The sequence below is a fragment of the Mytilus californianus genome, unplaced genomic scaffold, assembly GCF_021869535.1.
Source record: "Mytilus californianus isolate M0D057914Y unplaced genomic scaffold, xbMytCali1.0.p SCAF_2, whole genome shotgun sequence".
NCBI lineage: Eukaryota > Metazoa > Mollusca > Bivalvia > Mytilida > Mytilidae > Mytilus > Mytilus californianus.
Window position 1 is genome coordinate 83,281,128 of NW_026262668.1, and position 17,785 is coordinate 83,298,912.

Here is a 17,785-nt window from a genome sequence, read left to right on the forward strand (position 1 = left end):
AAAACTGTATACCCCCACTTTTTTAAAGCAGGGATATAAAAATATAACTTCTAAAAATAAAAATTTAGCAATTTTTCCATTTATAAAGGGGCATAACTCTAGAACGGTTAAAGTGACGCCACCAAAATTCAAACTTGATCTGTGTTTTGTGGTAATAAGCATTGTGTATAAGTTTCATAACATTTGGTTGAGGCAAACTCAAGTTAGAGAACGGAAACCAATTTTGGGATGTACGGACGTACGAACGGACAGACGGACGTACGAACGGACAGACGGACGTACAGACGGACAAGGGTAAAACTTAATGCCCCCTCCGCTACGGCGGGGCATAAAAATTAGACTGCAACATTATGTTTATATGTGTAATGATTTTAACTACAATTTCATTATCTTGAGTCTACAGAATCTACTCATGTACCATGTGCATTATGTATTCAGATTACAGATAAAAAGCTATAATAGTTACTGAGAAAATTACTATCACAGAACCCTTGGGAATCAATTACCCATGAACATCAGGTCAAAATCAAGTGATACTTATCCCACTGACATGCACACTTTCAAATGAATACTGAGTTGAAATATCACTTAGTAATTGAAAATGTAACCTTCTCACAAAAACTTACTGTTAAACATCAAACCATGAAATAACCTTACTGTTGGTAGATAATCAAAAATTTCAAAAAATTCTGATAGTGATTTCTAAAAAAATTGCTATCTTTATCTGAAGATAAAATTTAATTCATTCCTAAACACATTACTGGATTAATCATTTATAGCCTCAAAGTAAAGTTAAATGTATCTATCCCTACTTAAAAAGTGGGTAATGGTATTATTCAGCATGTGTGAAATCAATGTTATATCTAAAGTTAGGCCAAGTAGAATTAATTATCTGATACTGACTTCTAAAATATTGATGAGGTAGAGAGGGAGGTTAATTAATTTTTGTATTTATATCTATAATGACATCAACTGATATTTTTAAACACTCTATATATAACTGAATATATATACAGTGTTTAAAAATATCAGTTGATAACTGAATATATATAGCATCAAAGAGTATTTTTTAAAACTACATATTCCTGAATATAAATACAAAAAAGACACCTAAGGAGCAATACAAAAATCATACAAGAAAACTAAGGAAATACAATATCATTGGCCTAAATGTAAAAGATGAAAAGACAAAGAGTAGCCCACATAACAATATACAAAAAAAATCAAGATTGAGCAACACATGCCTGACCTATCAAATACTGTGTTGCATATGTTCAGGTGTTGTTTTATATAGCAAATGAATAACCTGGTTAATGTATGATTTATTTTATTCCACAAACAACCAGTTGTCATATATTGTTTAGACTTTAGTGTTGTCATATATTGTTTAGACTTTTGTGTTGTCATATATTGTTTGGACTTTAGTTTTGTCATATATTGTTTAGACTTTAGTATTGTCATATATTGTTTAAACTTTAGTATTGTCATATATTGTTTGAACATTAGTTTTGTCATATATTGTTTGGAAAATTTAGTATTGTCATATATTGTTTAGACTTTAGTTTTGTCATATATTGCTTTGACTTTAGTATTGTCATATATTGTTTTGACTTTAGTGTTGTCATATATTGTTTTGACTTTAGTATTGTCATATATTGTTGTGACTTTAGTGTTGTCATATATTGTTTAAACTTTAGTATTGTCATATATTGTTTGGACCAATCTGGAAATTTTTTCACACAATTTCAGTCATCATGTCATTTTGAGATAACTTAAAAGTTGGTGCCCTTTTTCAAAAAAAAAAATTGTCGAAATCACACAAGATTCATAGCATCAACGAACTTGATTTGACTGTTTCGTCACATTTGCTTCATGAATTTTCTTGCCATTTTTCTAAAAACGTTCAAGAACAGTTAAGGGAAGGCAACAGTTCAAACATTGGAACGATTTTAATGACTCAAAATGGTAAATTTCTCAGACATCGCTAATGTTTCTTTTGATTTTGAAGACGAAATTAAAACCAGATGTTTTCTGACAAAACTAAAGCACGAGTAATTCTGGACTCGTTTTGTTTATCAAATTGACAGGAAATCACCGGCTTTTTAATTTTTTACCTTTAAAAGTGTTTGAATATTACAGATAATAGTTGCACTTGTTTTATTAAGCATGAAATCATTTTGTATTTTACGATTAAGTGTCTAATCTGCTGAAGACAATTTCACGCATGCGTATTACATAGTAAATAAAGCACTCATGAAAAATTACTTTTTATTTAAGTTTTAATTTTTGAATTAGAATTGGAGATTGTCTTTGCTGAAAAGTAATTAAATAATGAAGACAGTTGTCATGGAGTTTTAATTTCTTTATAATTTTAGTTCCGAGCTTGTGATTAATGTCAGGTATGAATTAAAAACACAGGTAAAAGGTGGATTAGCGATCATAAACCAATATTTCCCTGAGGCATTTATATAGTTATTAGGAGGGCCCTCAGTATTATAATACTATACTGGAGTGGCAGTTTTATTACAGGAAAGGGATACCAAAACAAAAACAAGTGCAAAATGGCGATTAAGAAACCCGATCTCAACAAAATGACCGAAATTATTTCTGTAAAAAAATTAAATTTGTCCTAAATCCCAATTTGTCATTTAGGACAAATAGATTTCAGATTCGGTCATGTCTGGCAAATATGGCCCTTTCCGGACCCTTGGTTTGGACACTAGTTTTGTCATATATTGTTTGGAAAATTTTGTATTGTCATATATTACAGTGTTTTCCATTCGGCATTTAAGCCGGGTGTGCCGACCACCTTCTTTTGAAAGCCGACCACCTTTCCATTTTAGGACGTGGTCGGCTTTTTTTCAAATTCCAGATTTAAAAAAAATTTAAATACTTATCACGCCTCGCTGATTGTTTTCATTGACAAAAATGGTGGATCGTCAAATTTCAATGTTTTCTTTTATTAATCGGGGGAAGAGAAAGGCAGATGACGATGGTGATAAGGAAAATTCTAGGCCAAATAAGTCAACTAAAACGGATAGTTGTATTGGAATTGTTGAAATGGAATAAAAAGTATCAAAACAACGGAAAAGGAACAGAAGCGATCGCGAAGATAAACAGGTTGGGAAAAGTTTACGGGAACCTGTTTGATTTTACATAATGGTGGACAAATTTGCATACAAGTGTCTATCCCCTAAATGAGGGATATCCCTTAAATGAAGGACTTTTGCTCTGGCAAGAGGTTATGTTAATTCTGTTGAAGAAAAGAAAAAAGAAAAACTTAGATTTTTTAACTTAAAAGGGGGACAAATCGTTATATTCGGACCAATTTTTCTAAAAGAAGGTCCCATTATTTTTAATGATAAAGAAGATATAAGTCCAGGAATATTACAAACTTTTTGGACATGTTTTGACCATATAATACCAAATATATGTATAGTACTTTGGGAAAATTTTCTGTAAATAAAATAAGTATGTGCTCATTTGTATCTCAAAAATGTACCCCTCATAAAAGAGATAGTCATTATATTGAGAGGTTACCCCTCATTTGATGAATATGAACAGGACTTTAAATGGCTAATAGTCACAGAAGGAGGATATAACTGCTTTGTGTTCCAAAAATACAGCACTAAAGCGAGGAACAGGACAGAAATAAACTTGGATCGATAAGCTATGCATATGCAGGAGGAGGGAGTCCTACAAAAGCCATATCCGAGATCCGCAAAACTAATTTGTCAAATGAATGGCTAGCAGTGATAGCAGAAGAACAGTTCAATTTTATGAAATGTGTATACAATACTAATCCTTCTTTTTGTGGCCCCCGCCAACAGTAAAAAACCCGGTTGGAATTGTTAAAACAATAAAAAAACACCCGGTTGTAAGTAATTTTTTCAAAACACCCACCTTACCTTAGTGAAAAATGGAGAACACTGTATTAATTAGACTTTAGTTTTCAACTAACTTAAAATGGTGTTCTATAAAATGTATGCAGTTAATGTCTAAAAAAAAAATTTAAACTCAGAACAAAATTCTTATAGGAAATGATAAAGTTGATTAAATCTTTATGATTTTGAATATCTTGTTCTGAAGCAAAGTGTTTGCAGATATCAAATTAACTTCACTCCATTAGAATTCAAGATCCAAGTTCTCCTCAAGAGTTATCATCCTTTCCCCGGTTTGAATGAGATAAAAATTGAAAACATTTTTTACACTTTCTTTTTTCCATGAATACAAGATAACTTCCGATTTTTTAACAACATGGCTGTATCTGAGAACCAGAATACTTACTTTTCATGGTCTTAAATATGTTTACAGACAAAAGCATATTAGTATAAAATACTTCCTGGATCCTTAATGCATAAATTTATGTAATATGCTAAGAAACATAGATTATTTATACTACATACACCTAATACGGGCTATTCCAGAAAATACTATGTCCCTCCAAAGATAAACATTACATATACCAATACCACCAAATGAAGTTTAATCAATTTTGAAACAACCACCAACAATATTGATTACCAACCAACAATAGATTATTTCATAAAGGCCAAAGATGCAAATGAAGATAAAGACAAAAAATACAGAAATGTGTGTCAGATAATTTTCTTGACATAAACAAATTTCTGGTTTTGTATTAATAAATCATGCTTTCTCATCTCAATTTTTAATATTTTTATTCAATAAGTTTCTTGCTGTTTGGAACAAATTATCTATAGGTGAGGCAACCAAAGTATGTTCCAAAGGAAGTATAGATGGTAGAAGGGTAGATTTTGGTTTATATACTATGGTCCTGAAAAACCTTCAACAACATGGGTGGTAAGCTGTAATATGTCCATATTAATCATGGAAAATTCATTAATGGTTATTTCAAATTAATGTGGTAAAACATGGGGGTCTCACAGCATATAAATCATCAATACAGAAACTCAACTAGTCCTGATTTTATAAATCTATACTACTAAAATAACGAGGTCCAATTTGTTAGCCGGCATGATGTAAAAACGACGAATCAAACAATTCAACTTTATATATAACTAATATAGGACAATGATTTTGATTAAAAATTACACCATTCCTGGCTCTTTTGTTTTCAACATAATTTATATTACCAATAATTAACAAGTTCTGGGTCAACAGGTTCAACAGAAAGATTTTGAAAGCAGTGAAAACTGTGCACCTTATAATCAGCCTGACTTTATCAGGTGACAATAGGAATATTAAAAATCCTGGCTAAAAATAAGGCGTAGTTACTTTAATTCAGTCATGGACCTGCTATGTTCTGCTTGAAAATAATAAATAAGGAACGTATGATTCAAGCGTAAAAATAAGTTGTTCTACATTTTATTTAAACAAGAGTGCACACGCTGAAATGTCTTGCCTTCTTTACTAATCATTGATATTATGTTGATAGTCCTAAATATAAAGCTTTATTACAACTGTCACATAAACTTAACATTAACCAAGAAAACTAAACACTGACCAATGAACCATGAAAATGAGGTCAAGGTCAGATGAACCATGCTAGGCAGACATGTACAGTTAACAATTCTTCCATATAACAAATATAGCTGACCTATTGCTTATAGTTTAAGAAAAACAGACCAAAACACAAAAACTTAACACTGAGCAATGAACCGTGAAAATGAGGCCAAGGTCATATAAAACCTGTGCGACTGACATATAGATCATAAAATATTTCCATACACCAAATATAGTTGACCTATTGCATATAGTATTAGAAAAAAAGACCAAAACTCAAAAACTTAACTTTGACCACTGAACCATGAAAACGAGGTCAAGGTCAGATGACACCTGCCGGCTAGACATGTACACCTTACAATCATTCCATACACCAAATATAGTAGACCTATTGCATACAGTATAAGAAAAACAGACCAAAACACAAAAACTTAACTATAACCACTGAACCTTGAAAATGAGGTCAAGGTCAGATGACACCTGCCAGTTGGACATGTACACCTTACAGTCCTTCCATACACAGAATATACTAGACCTATTGCTTATAGTATCTGAGATATGGACTTGACCACCAAAACTTAACCTTGTTCACTGATCCATGAAATGAGGTCGAGGTCCAGTGAAAACTGTCTGACGGGCATGAGGACCTTGCAAGGTACGCACATACCAAATATAGTTATCCTACTACTTATAATAAGAGAGAATTTAACATTACAAAAAATGTTAACTTTTTTTTCAAGTAGTCACTGAACCATAAAAATGAGGTCAAGGACATTGGACATGTGACTGACGGAAACTTCGTAACATGAGGCATCCATATACAAAGTATGAAGCATCCAGGTTTTCTACCTTCTAAAATATAAAGCTTTTAAGAAGTTAGCTAACGCCCCCGCCCCGCCGTAGCCGCAGCCGGATCACTATCCCTATGTCCAGCTTTCTGCGACAAAAGTCGCAGGATCGACAAAAATCATAGAACAAACCACCACCTATATATCATTAAATTCATCAAATTAACAATCACCAAGCAGAAATAGATTCATGTGAAATGGCACCACCTACTTAATTAACTTCTTCAAGATACTACCACCTACATATAACAAAAAATATCAATTGCAGATCGTGGTTGGGACATAGTATTTTCTGGATAAGCCCTAAATATAAAACTTATTTAATAAAACTTACCTGCTGAAAGGTGGCCATAAGATCCACTAGCGCTTGAGCTACGGGAATTATTCTGGTGCATATAGGGTGTGAGATGTAGAGATCCTTCAGAGCTCCGTGTCAGGCTCTGGATGTCAAGGTAATCAGAGATAGGGGAATGAGAAAGTGCTCGTTTTCTACTACTTTTACCAATGATACTGGGTCTAGGACTTGTCAGTCGAGAACCTTAAAAAAGAAATTTCGCATCATTAAAATAACTTTTTTGCAGTTGTTTATTATTTAAAGACCTACAATACAGTGGCAGATAATAAATTATCCAAAGTTAAAAGGCAAAGAAGACTTTAGGTGTCAAACAACCAATTCTGATTTATCTCCTCCAATTTAAAACATGTCATTGTTTACTTATACTAACAAACAAATTTGCAGAAGTGAAAATTTTCATGAAAGAGAAATATATTTGGACCATTATGAGCCAAAATTTATTTGTCCATGATTTTGCTTTCAAAATTGAGGATAAATGCACTCTATAGTATACTTATCTTAGATTTCCAGAAAACCAGGGGTTATTTTTAGTGGTTGATTTCACCAAAAGACTTTAAACATTGGTTGAAAATTGGCATATAGAAAGGTGATACATGTACAATTCAGGATATGCCTTGTTTCTATGAAGTTAAACTTAAGGTAAAATATTAGAGAAAGCTGTGAAAATTGAAAAATTTGGTTGATTATATAGGGGTTTTTAACACCTAATCTCTAATGGATTTCAGGCTGCACTATATCTAGGCAACAAAGTTTGTCTGACTTGCTTAACAATCAAATTAAAAATAAGCTGACTTTATCAAATCCTGTTGCCTAAATGTAAAAGAATTTGTAGGGAAAAAGGGTCAAATATACTGAAGATCAAATTAATAAGTGAAAAAAAAGTTTTGGGGTTTAAGCTTATCAACCATATAAATGAATTCCACTTTTGGGGGCAAACTGAATACGAAAACGAAAGTTTTATTTTGATTTCGATTCACATATAACAGTACAAACATAAGTTCTTGAGAGCTTTTTACTGAATATAAATAACATATACATAACATTAAAACAGAGAGCATGCAGATAAGATATATAAGCTTCTTTAAATTTTTTGAAGATTTTTTTTTGCTTCTGTAAACTTTTTAAAGATTTTCTAGTGTATTATTTGAAAAATTTGTTTTTCCTTTTTTTCTTTCTTAATTAATATCTTTTATCATGAACTATATTAATATCTGTGAAAAAAATCAATGATTCAAGAGTATTTCATTCTTAAATAAATACAATAATAAAATGCTCCGCAGGGCGCAGCTTGATACGACCGCAGAGGTCGAACCCTGAACAGTTGGGGCAAGTATGGACACAACATTCAAGCTTGATACAGCTTTGCATTTGGATTGTGATTAAATATTTGACACAGCATAGGTTTCTGACAAAGAATGAATGTGGTCTAAGAACTTAAAAATTTTAAATTGGACATTCACCTATTATGGTCCAATATCCAAAATCTAAATACATGGTTAGATTCAGCATATCAAAGAACCCCAAGAATTCAATTTTTGATGAAATCAAACAAAGTTTAATTTTGGACCCTTTTGACCTCAATGTGGACAAAGTTGATAACGGGGCCCAAAAATCAAAAATCTAAATACATGGTTAGATTCAGCATATCAAAGAACCCCATATATTCAATTTTTGTTGAAATCAAACAAAGTTTAATTTTGGACCCCGATTTGGACCAACTTGAAAACTGGGCCCATAATCAAAAATCTAAATACATGTTTAGATTCAGCATATCAAAGAACCCTAAGAATTCAATTTTTGTTAAAATCAAACTAAGTTTAATTTTGGACCCTTTGGACCTTAATGTAGACCAATTTGAAAACCGAACCAAAAATTAAGAATCTAAATACACGGTTAGATTCGGCATATCAAAGAACCCCAAGAATTCAATTTTTGATGAAATCAAACAAAGTTTAATTTTGGACCCTTTTGACCTCAATGTGGACAAAGTTGATAACGGGGCCCAAAAATCAAAAATCTAAATACATGGTTAGATTCAGCATATCAAAGAACCCCATATATTCAATTTTTGTTGAAATCAAACAAATTTAATTTTGGACCCCGATTTGGACCAACTTGAAAACTGGGCCCATAATCAAAAATCTAAATACATGTTTAGATTCAGCATATCAAAGAACCCTAAGAATTCAATTTTTGTTAAAATCAAACTAAGTTTAATTTTGGACCCTTTGGACCTTAATGTAGACCAATTTGAAAACGGAACCAAAATTTAAGAATCTAAATACACGGTTAGATTCGGCATATCAAAGAACCCCAATAATTCAATTTTTGATGAAATCAAACAAAGTTTAATTTTGGACCCTTTGGACCTCAATGTGGACCAATTTAAAAACGGGGCCCAAAATCCAAAAACTAAATACACGGTTAGATTCAGCATATTAAAGAACCCCAAGAATTCAAGAATAAAACCCCATTGAAATTGGTCAAGAAATAAGCAATTTATACAAAGTATCTTCTTTTCCACAATACTGTGCAATTAAATATTTCTTGCTATTGCGCAATACTGTACAATTGACAATTTCTTGCTATTGCGCAATATTGTGCTATTGGATATTTCTTGCTTTTGCGCAATACTGTGCAATTGAAGATTTCTTGCTATTGCGCAATACTGTGCAATTGAAGATTTCTTGCTATTGTGCAATACTGTGCAATTGAAAATTTCTTGCTATTGCACAATACTTATTATATAATAATTTACACATCCTGTTTGGTGTGTATCTCCTACCATATCATTATTATTTGCTTTTAAATATAAATCAGAAATAACCAACTTAAAATGGAAAATTTTAAAAGAAAAATTTTAAAAAATGAAAAAAAGAAAAAAAATGAAAGAAAAAAAAATCCCCCCCCCAAATTTTTTGAACCCCCTTATGATTCATCACCCCCAAACTCAATCCCAGCCTCCCTTTGTGGTATGGTACCTTGCAGTACAATTTCAGAGAGATCCATACACTTGAACACAAGTTATTGTCTGGAAACTAGAAAAATGTGTTTTTTGGCCCCTTTTTGGCCCCAAATTCCTAAAATATTGAGGCAATTACCCCCATCATCAATCCCAGCCTTCCCTTTGTGGTATGGTACCTTGCAGTACAATTTCAGAGAGATCCATACACTTACACACAAGTTATTGTCCTGAAACTGTAAAAATGCTTGTTTTTTTGCCCCTTATTCCTAAAATATTGAGGCAATTACCCCCATCATCAATCCCAGCCTTCCCTTTGTGGTATGGTACCTTGCAGTACAATTTCAGAGAGATCCATACACTTACACACAAGTTATTGTCCTGAAACTGTAAAAATGCTTGTTTTTTTGCCCCTTTTTGGCCCCTTATTCCTAAAATATTGAGGCAATTACCCCCATCATCAATCCCAGCCTTCCCTTTGTGGTATGGTACCTTGCAGTACAATTTCAGAGAGATCCATACACTTGAACACAAGTTATTGTCTGGAAACTAGAAAAATGCTTATTTTTGGCCCCTTTTTGGCCCCCAATTCCTAAATATTTCGGCTATTACCCCAAAACTCAATTCCAGCTTTCCCTTTATGATATGGAACCTTGTAGTACAATTTCAGAAAGATCCATACACTTACACACAAGTTATTGTCATGAAACTAGAAAAATGCTTGTGTTTTGCCCCTTTTTTGGCCCCTAATTCCTAAAATTTTGAGGCCATTACCCCCAAAATCAATCCCAGCATTCCTTTTGTGATATGGAACCTTGTGGTACAATGTCAGAGAGATCCATACACTAACACACAAGTTATGTCTGGAAGTTACAAAAATGCTTATTTTTGGCCCCTTTTTGGCCCCTAATTCCTTTACTGTTGGTACCATAACCCCCAAAATCAATCCCAACCTTCCTTTTGTGGTATTGAACCTTGTGGTAAAATTTCATAGAGATCCATTCACTTAAACTAAAGTTAGAGTGCGAAAACCAATGTGTCTTCGGACGACGCAGGACGACGCCGGACGACGACGACGACGCCAGACGACGACGACGACGATGACGACGACGCCAACGTCATACCAATATACGACCACAAAAATTTTTTTGCGGTCGTATAAAAAGTAAAATTTGCAAATCTTCATTAAAAATTTATTATATTCATTGATAAATTCCAAACCTATTTTACTGATAAAGATAATTACTAACGTTCTAATATTAAACTTTCAAATCTGGTATATGATGTGATCTAAGATATTTTGTGGTGAACACATAACATGTAAAATTATATAAATTTAAATGATTTTTTATAATTCTAATCTTAGATACATGATTTTTTTATTAGTTGTTATTGGCTTTGAACTACCTTCAAGTCAGTGTGAGTACTCTCAAATCTGTACATTTGTGTTTTTAAGTTTTTTTGTGCTTTGTATCAAGCCCTTTTCAACTGATTTTTATAGTTTGTTCTTATGTTATACTGTTACACCAACACCACAGTCCCAGGTTAGGGGGAGGGTTTGGTGCCAACAAACATGTTTAACCCTGCTAAATTTTGCATGTGCCTGTCCAAGTTAGTAGCCTGCAATTCAGTGTTTGTCGTTTGTTGCTGTATATCATATTTGTTTTTCTTAATCAGGACGTTAGTTTTCTCATTTGAATTGTTTTATATTTGTCTTTTCATGGTCTTTTATATCGTTACTATGCTGTATAGGTTTTGCTCATTGTTGAAGTCCGTACTGTGACCTATAGTTGTTAACTTCTACATCATTTGGTCTATGGTGGAGAGTTGTCTCAAGTTGTCTCATTTAAATCATACCACATCTTAAATTGTCTATATTAACACTACAATATTCACTTTGAAGGTACTAACTTTCAACGGAACCGGGTAAAGTGATGCTGCCACTTCCTGGAGTAGGTGGGATATCTCCGAATATACTTCGCCCACTTTGTGATGCATGACTAGGTGGGTAATCTCCATATAAGGAGCCAGGGACACTGGGATAGCCTACAAACAGAATGTGACAAATCCAATACATTAATATAGTCCAAAATTAATATAGTCCAAAATTAATATAGTCCAAAATTGATTTTTGTCAGGTTTTATGAACTTCCCTCATTTTGAATTTACAAAGAAGTTTCATGTTTTTTTTCTAATACAGAATTAACTACTTGTTTAGAGTTGATATCATTAGAGTGTATAATTTGGCAGACAATAATCTTTAACTGTCATGTTACACTGAACTTAAATCAAATGTAAGTTAAATATACCAGAAAAACTGAATGTTGGAAAAACATTTACAACTATCATGACATTACCAGATTATAAATTTTAATTTCTTGCATTCTATATCAAGCATCAACAATGTTTTACTTCTTACTAGAGTATGAAAAAGCATGATTAATAAGAATAGTTTTCTATAAATCAGGTATCACTGATATCTGATATGTTGAAATCAGACTAAAATGTCAAGATGAAAGTAAACTTAATACATTAAAAAATTTTAAAACTTTTTTTTCCATGAGACAGCTACTGATATTTGTGCTTTTGCAATATGTATGAAATTAAAGGTTCATAGTTGTCAAATAATATATCTCTATTAAATTATTTACAGCAAATGTTAAATTAAGTATTCTGCTGGTAATCATATTGCATGAGTGATCAAGCCAGAGTAACAATAATTGTTTGGCTCAGATGTGATTGAAAGGGTGTTAGACTTCCTGGTGACAGAGTTTAGCTGTCATGATAATGTTTACAAATTAAAAGTCTTAAAATTTATAATTCTTGGTTAATTTAATTAACCTTAAAAGTCCTGTGTCCTTATGTTTTAACTTTTATTGGTGTATGTATATGTTATAGATCACTTATGCATGCTTCTTGTATTCTTACCTTGATGTCCTATTGTTTGAGAAAGTCTGCTGTATTCTAAGGGATAAAAAAAATTATTTGGTCAATTTCTTCTCAAGCATTATCAAACATTACTCTTGTTTTAACTAATATTATTAAATTTTCAATTTCTTTCACTTGCTATCAAACATGCATGTTAAACTTATTCAAGAACAGGAAAATACATTCTATTTTATTTTTAGCTTGTAATTTTTATCAACCTTTAGAAATATCTTTTTTTTTTAATCTTAAATCAAAATCTAGACTAGGATTTAGTGTAGTTATAATCTATAGAATTTGGCCAAGGTTGCCTAAGACAATTATCGCAAATAAAATAATAGCAAATAATTCATTACATAATCATGTGAATGAACATTTATCATTTTTCTGTATAGTGTCCACTTACAAATTTTTTTTCCCAATTCAGCAATATTTCTGATGTTTATGAAATTGTGTATGGATTAAGAAATCCTTAATCTACATCTATATTGTAAAAGTGATACACATAGCAATTATACTTCCAGATATACAATCTATTAAAACAATTTGGAATACATCTATAAATGTGTAGAATGCACTTAAAAATCAATGAGAAAAATGCATTATTTTCCCCTTTATAATGCTATATATATCTAGAAATTTGGTCCACAGTGTTTTGTTAAAAAAATCTATTGCTGTTTAAATCATTCTAGTTTGAATGATGTATGGAAAAGCATGAAAATTGATTTTTTTCACTCTTTATATTCAGACTTAATTGATTTCAACTGAAACAGGAAACAATATATCTACATTTGAAAAAATTTCGTCAAAGGGTTTTCATGTTAATGAACGGACACTGTTTGGCAGTTGCCCGCCCGCCAGCCCACCGTACATCCCAAAATCAATAACCGATTTTTCCTTCGAAAATTCGGTTAAAATATATCCAGTGACCCACATAAATTTTTATCATTACAACAGAAATGTTCATAGCATTAATATATTATTTTTAAATAAATTCTGAAGACAGGTTTTTGAATAGTGAGAGCTACAAATGAAAAATGTGGAGATGCCAACAGACGCAGAGAAAAAGTACGAAGTATACCATCCACTCTGTGAGTGGGAGTAGAATTTAAGTCAGTATAGAAACTTCCCTTTAATAACAGTATGATAAATTACAAAACATATGCAAGTTGACTTCTCAATGTTTTTTCTTCTTTAGTTAAATTGTAGTGATAGGTTGCTGTCTCACTGACAAGTATCCCAAATCACACTTTATTTAAATTGTGCATTACAGCAGAAGAAATATACCTTGATCCAATAATGCTTGTCTGTATCTGTTATAATCTGGAAGAACACAAAACATTTTCACTACAATACATGTATAAGCAATTTTTTTTCAATTGTTTTGAACATCCTCTTTACACTTAAGTTAAGGCAAGGAATTTGTCTTTCATGCATAAAAATATGATACAAATTGTGTTGCATAAGCAACATTCTTATAATGATAGTCAATAACTAAATAACTAAGTTTTGGAATGGAAATACAAATAAAACATATAGAATATGAAACAATAAACTTAAAAGACCAAAAAGTAGAAATCATCTAAGGTCAACCTTCAACAAGATGAGATATAATTTCAATTTTGTTTAGTGTGTACGAAGTGCTTTTCTGGATTTACCTTCAGCAGGAATGCTGAAAAATTGAAAGCCAAGGAATTATAAATGTTTGAATACTTGTGGAGCTATACGACCAAAAGGGATCTAAAATGAGTAGCCAAATCCACTTTGGGTCAACTTTGCCTGAGGGAATTAGAACCTTAATTTCTTAATAATTCCTAAATTTATGAATGGAGAATTGAAGAAAATTATGGTACACATATGTTATCTAGAGGGCCTGTAACTGGCAATATAATACCTTAGGGAACTTGTCCAACAGCAGTTGAATTAAGACACTAAAAATACTTATTTAGTTTCATATTTCACAACTAATTTCTAAGAAAAAAGATGTATAAAATTAGCCATTGCACAGCAAATATAACCATTTCCTTGGAAAACTACATACATTTTTTTCTGTTATGCTAAAGGTAATCCTTGATCTTTGACCTCTGTCCTAAATGTCAAATATATAATGTTCAATCTATCCCGATCGTTAAGTGATGGGACTGGAGCCTCTAAAATCATGCTGCATATTTTACATTTGAAGTTTGACAGTGTAAGGTTCAACCTCTTTTTTAATATAAAGTCTTGAAGGATGAAAAAGCACGGATGCAAGGCTAGAGCCCTATGACGCCTTTTATGACATATTGTAACCTTGACCTTTGACCTCAGATTTTGAAACAAGCTCATGCTAAGTTCAAGCTTTCCCAATAATGAAGCAGAGATTAAAGTTTGATGAAAATATTATGCATGACTGGGTCTTTTTGTGATCAAAGAAATAATCAGACACATGAACCTTTAAAGACTTTTTTACAAGTTTTATACATATTGCATTTGTAAATCCCATATATGAGATATGTAATGGTTACCAATAAATATCAAAGATTATTAGTTAATATAAATCATTGGAACCATATTATTCTTGCTGTAAAGAAGTAAAGTGTGAGCACTTCAATTCACTGGTGAAGACCAAGCAATAGTCAAGACAAAAGACAGTAATAGCAGTGCTTTTCCTTTGATATATCTGTCATTTCTTTTTTTATTGTTGTAATATGTGAATGCATCCAAAATTATGCCTTTTCAAATACCAATCCTATAACTTCATTGAATGAGAATAACAAACTTTTATATATTCTCAATATATTGCGTCGTTTTCATATTCTATGGATCAGTTACCCGGTAAACTAGCAGGACTGTATCTTCTCTGTCCCAAATGACCTGGCTGATAATAACTACGCTGTAACTGTTCTAGATGGATTCGAGCTGCAAGGTTTGTCACAGGCTCTCCAGGGGATAACTGACTTCTCATACTAAATAAGGATACATCAGAATGTGAGGGGCTGGTTGCTAGACTGAAATCAGAACAAATCAATATTTATAAATTAACTGTTAACAATAAATATCAAAGATTATTGGTTAATATAAATCATTGGAACCATTATATTCTGTAAACTGTTAACAATATATATATATATACTTAGAATTTTTTTTAAATACTAAGGATTATCTACCATAGGAATAGATTACCATAGCTGCATTTTGCAAAACCTTTTGGTATTTGGGGTCCAAAATGTTGCTATTTATTTATTCATCAATGAAAACATGAAACTTAAATATACTTTTGTTTTTACATAAATCAAGCAGTTAGTTTTCTGGTTTGAATTGTTTTACATTTGTCATTTCAGGGCCTTTTATAGCTGAATATGCGGTATGGGTTTTGCTCATTGTTGAAGACCGTACGTTGACCTATAGTTGTAAACTTCTGTCATTTGGTCTCTGGTGGAGAGTTGTCTCATTAGCAATTATACCACATCTTCTTTTTTTTATATTGTAAACAATATTTCTTAATGCTTTGTTTGGTGTGTTATTTTTAAGTCACAGTAGTAGATTAAATCTTTATAGAATATATATCAAACCAACAAACAGTAATCAACCTAATAACTTTGTACATGACATATCCATCAAGTCACCAATTTTCTGCATGTGTCATCAGAGAATATTAACAGGAGGTATAAATTTCATGTAATCTTGTGTTTTTCTTCTGGCTAAAACATATGCTGTGTAGTATTGTCACAAACAGCTATACATGACAATCCGTTATTATCTTAAAGTACATACCAGCATTAATTATGGTAAACAAAAGCTCATATAGAGAAATTAAATCAATACTATAGACTATTTATCCAAGTCTTTTTGTTCAGATATGTTTTATTTATAGAACAATATTTTTTTTAGCCTTGAATATTAATAAATAGTAGCTAAGGTTGAAAAACCGAATCTTCACCCTAAGGGAAGTGCAATATATCAACTGAGGCTATTATTTAACAAGTGAAAGGAATATTAGAACATGTGACAGTTACTCAGGTAGAGAATCAAGGTGATGGTGATGGTGGGGGCTAGTGAAAGTAATATCAAGACACATGACACTTACCCACGTATAGGATGATGATATGGTGATGGTGGGGGCTAGTGAAAGTAATATTAAGACACATGACACTTACCCACGTATAGGATGATGATATGGTGATGGTGGGGGCTAGTGAAAGTAATATCAAGACACATGACACTTACCCACGTATAGGATGATGATATGGTGATGGTGGGGGCTAGTGAAAGTAATATTAAGACACATGACACTTACCCATGTAGAGGATCAAGGTATGGTGATGGTGGGGGCTAGTGAAAGTAATATTAAGACACATGACACTTACCCATGTAGAGGATCAAGGTATGGTGATGGTGGGGGCTAGTGAAAGTAATATTAAGACACATGACACTTACCCATGTAGAGGATCAAGGTATGGTGTGGTGGGGGCTAGTGAAAGTAATATTAAGACACATGACACTTACCCATGTAGAGGATCAAGGTATGGTGATGGTGGGGGCTAGTGAAAGTAATATTAAGACACATGACACTTACCCATGTAGAGGATCAAGGTATGGTGATAGTGGGGGCTAGTGAAAGTAATATTAAGACACATGACACTTACCCATGTAGAGGATCAAGGTATGGTGATGGTGGGGGCTAGTGAAAGTAATATTAAGACACATGACACTTACCCACGTATAGGATGATGGTATGGTGATGGTGGGGGCTAGTGAAAGTAATATTAAGACACATGACACTTACCCACGTATAGGATGATGGTATGGTGATGGTGGGGGCTAGTGAAAGTAATATAAAGACACATGACACTTACCCATGTATAGGATGATGATATGGTGATGGTGGGGGCTAGTGAAAGTAATATTAAGACACATGACACTTACCCACGTATAGGATGATGATATGGTGATGGTGGAGGCCAGTGGTAGAAATACTAGGACACATGACACTTACCCATGTATAGGATGATATGGTAATGGTAGAGGCCAGTGGTAGAAGTACTAGGACACATGACACTTACCAACGTATAGGATGATGGTATGGTGATGGTGGAGGCCAGTGGTAGAAGTAATAAGACACATGACACCTACCCATGTATAGGATGATATGGTAATGGTGGAGGCCAGTGGTAGAAGTACTAGGACACATGACACTTACCCATGTATAGGATGATATGGTAATGGTGGAGG

At 32.6% G+C, this 17,785-nt stretch overlaps 1 protein-coding gene and 1 long non-coding RNA gene across 13 annotated transcripts in view; one reads left to right on the forward strand and one right to left on the reverse strand.

The window, feature by feature from the left end:
* Positions 1-17,785, reverse strand: part of LOC127728273 (transcriptional activator GLI3-like) — a 140,615-nt gene that overhangs the window by 32,819 nt on the left and 90,011 nt on the right. For 11 of the 12 annotated variants that reach the window (XM_052235561.1, XM_052235558.1, XM_052235560.1 and 8 more), the window contains 5 exons: positions 15,386-15,561; positions 13,862-13,897; positions 12,578-12,613; positions 11,561-11,695; positions 6,667-6,870 (listed from right to left, as the gene is read on the reverse strand). In XM_052235561.1, the coding sequence (XP_052091521.1) occupies positions 6,667-6,870; positions 11,561-11,695; positions 12,578-12,613; positions 13,862-13,897; positions 15,386-15,561 (587 nt within the window). Of the gene's footprint in view, positions 1-6,666; positions 6,871-11,560; positions 11,696-12,577; positions 12,614-13,861; positions 13,898-15,385; positions 15,562-17,409; positions 17,521-17,785 lie in introns of those variants that run through there. The other variant, XM_052235568.1, reaches the window with a different exon arrangement.
* Positions 5,353-17,785, forward strand: part of LOC127728368 (uncharacterized) — a 242,517-nt gene continuing 230,084 nt past the window's right edge. Inside the window, exon 1 of the long non-coding RNA XR_007994103.1 lies at positions 5,353-5,799. This is a non-coding gene — a long non-coding RNA (uncharacterized LOC127728368). The remainder of the gene's footprint in view (positions 5,800-17,785) is intronic.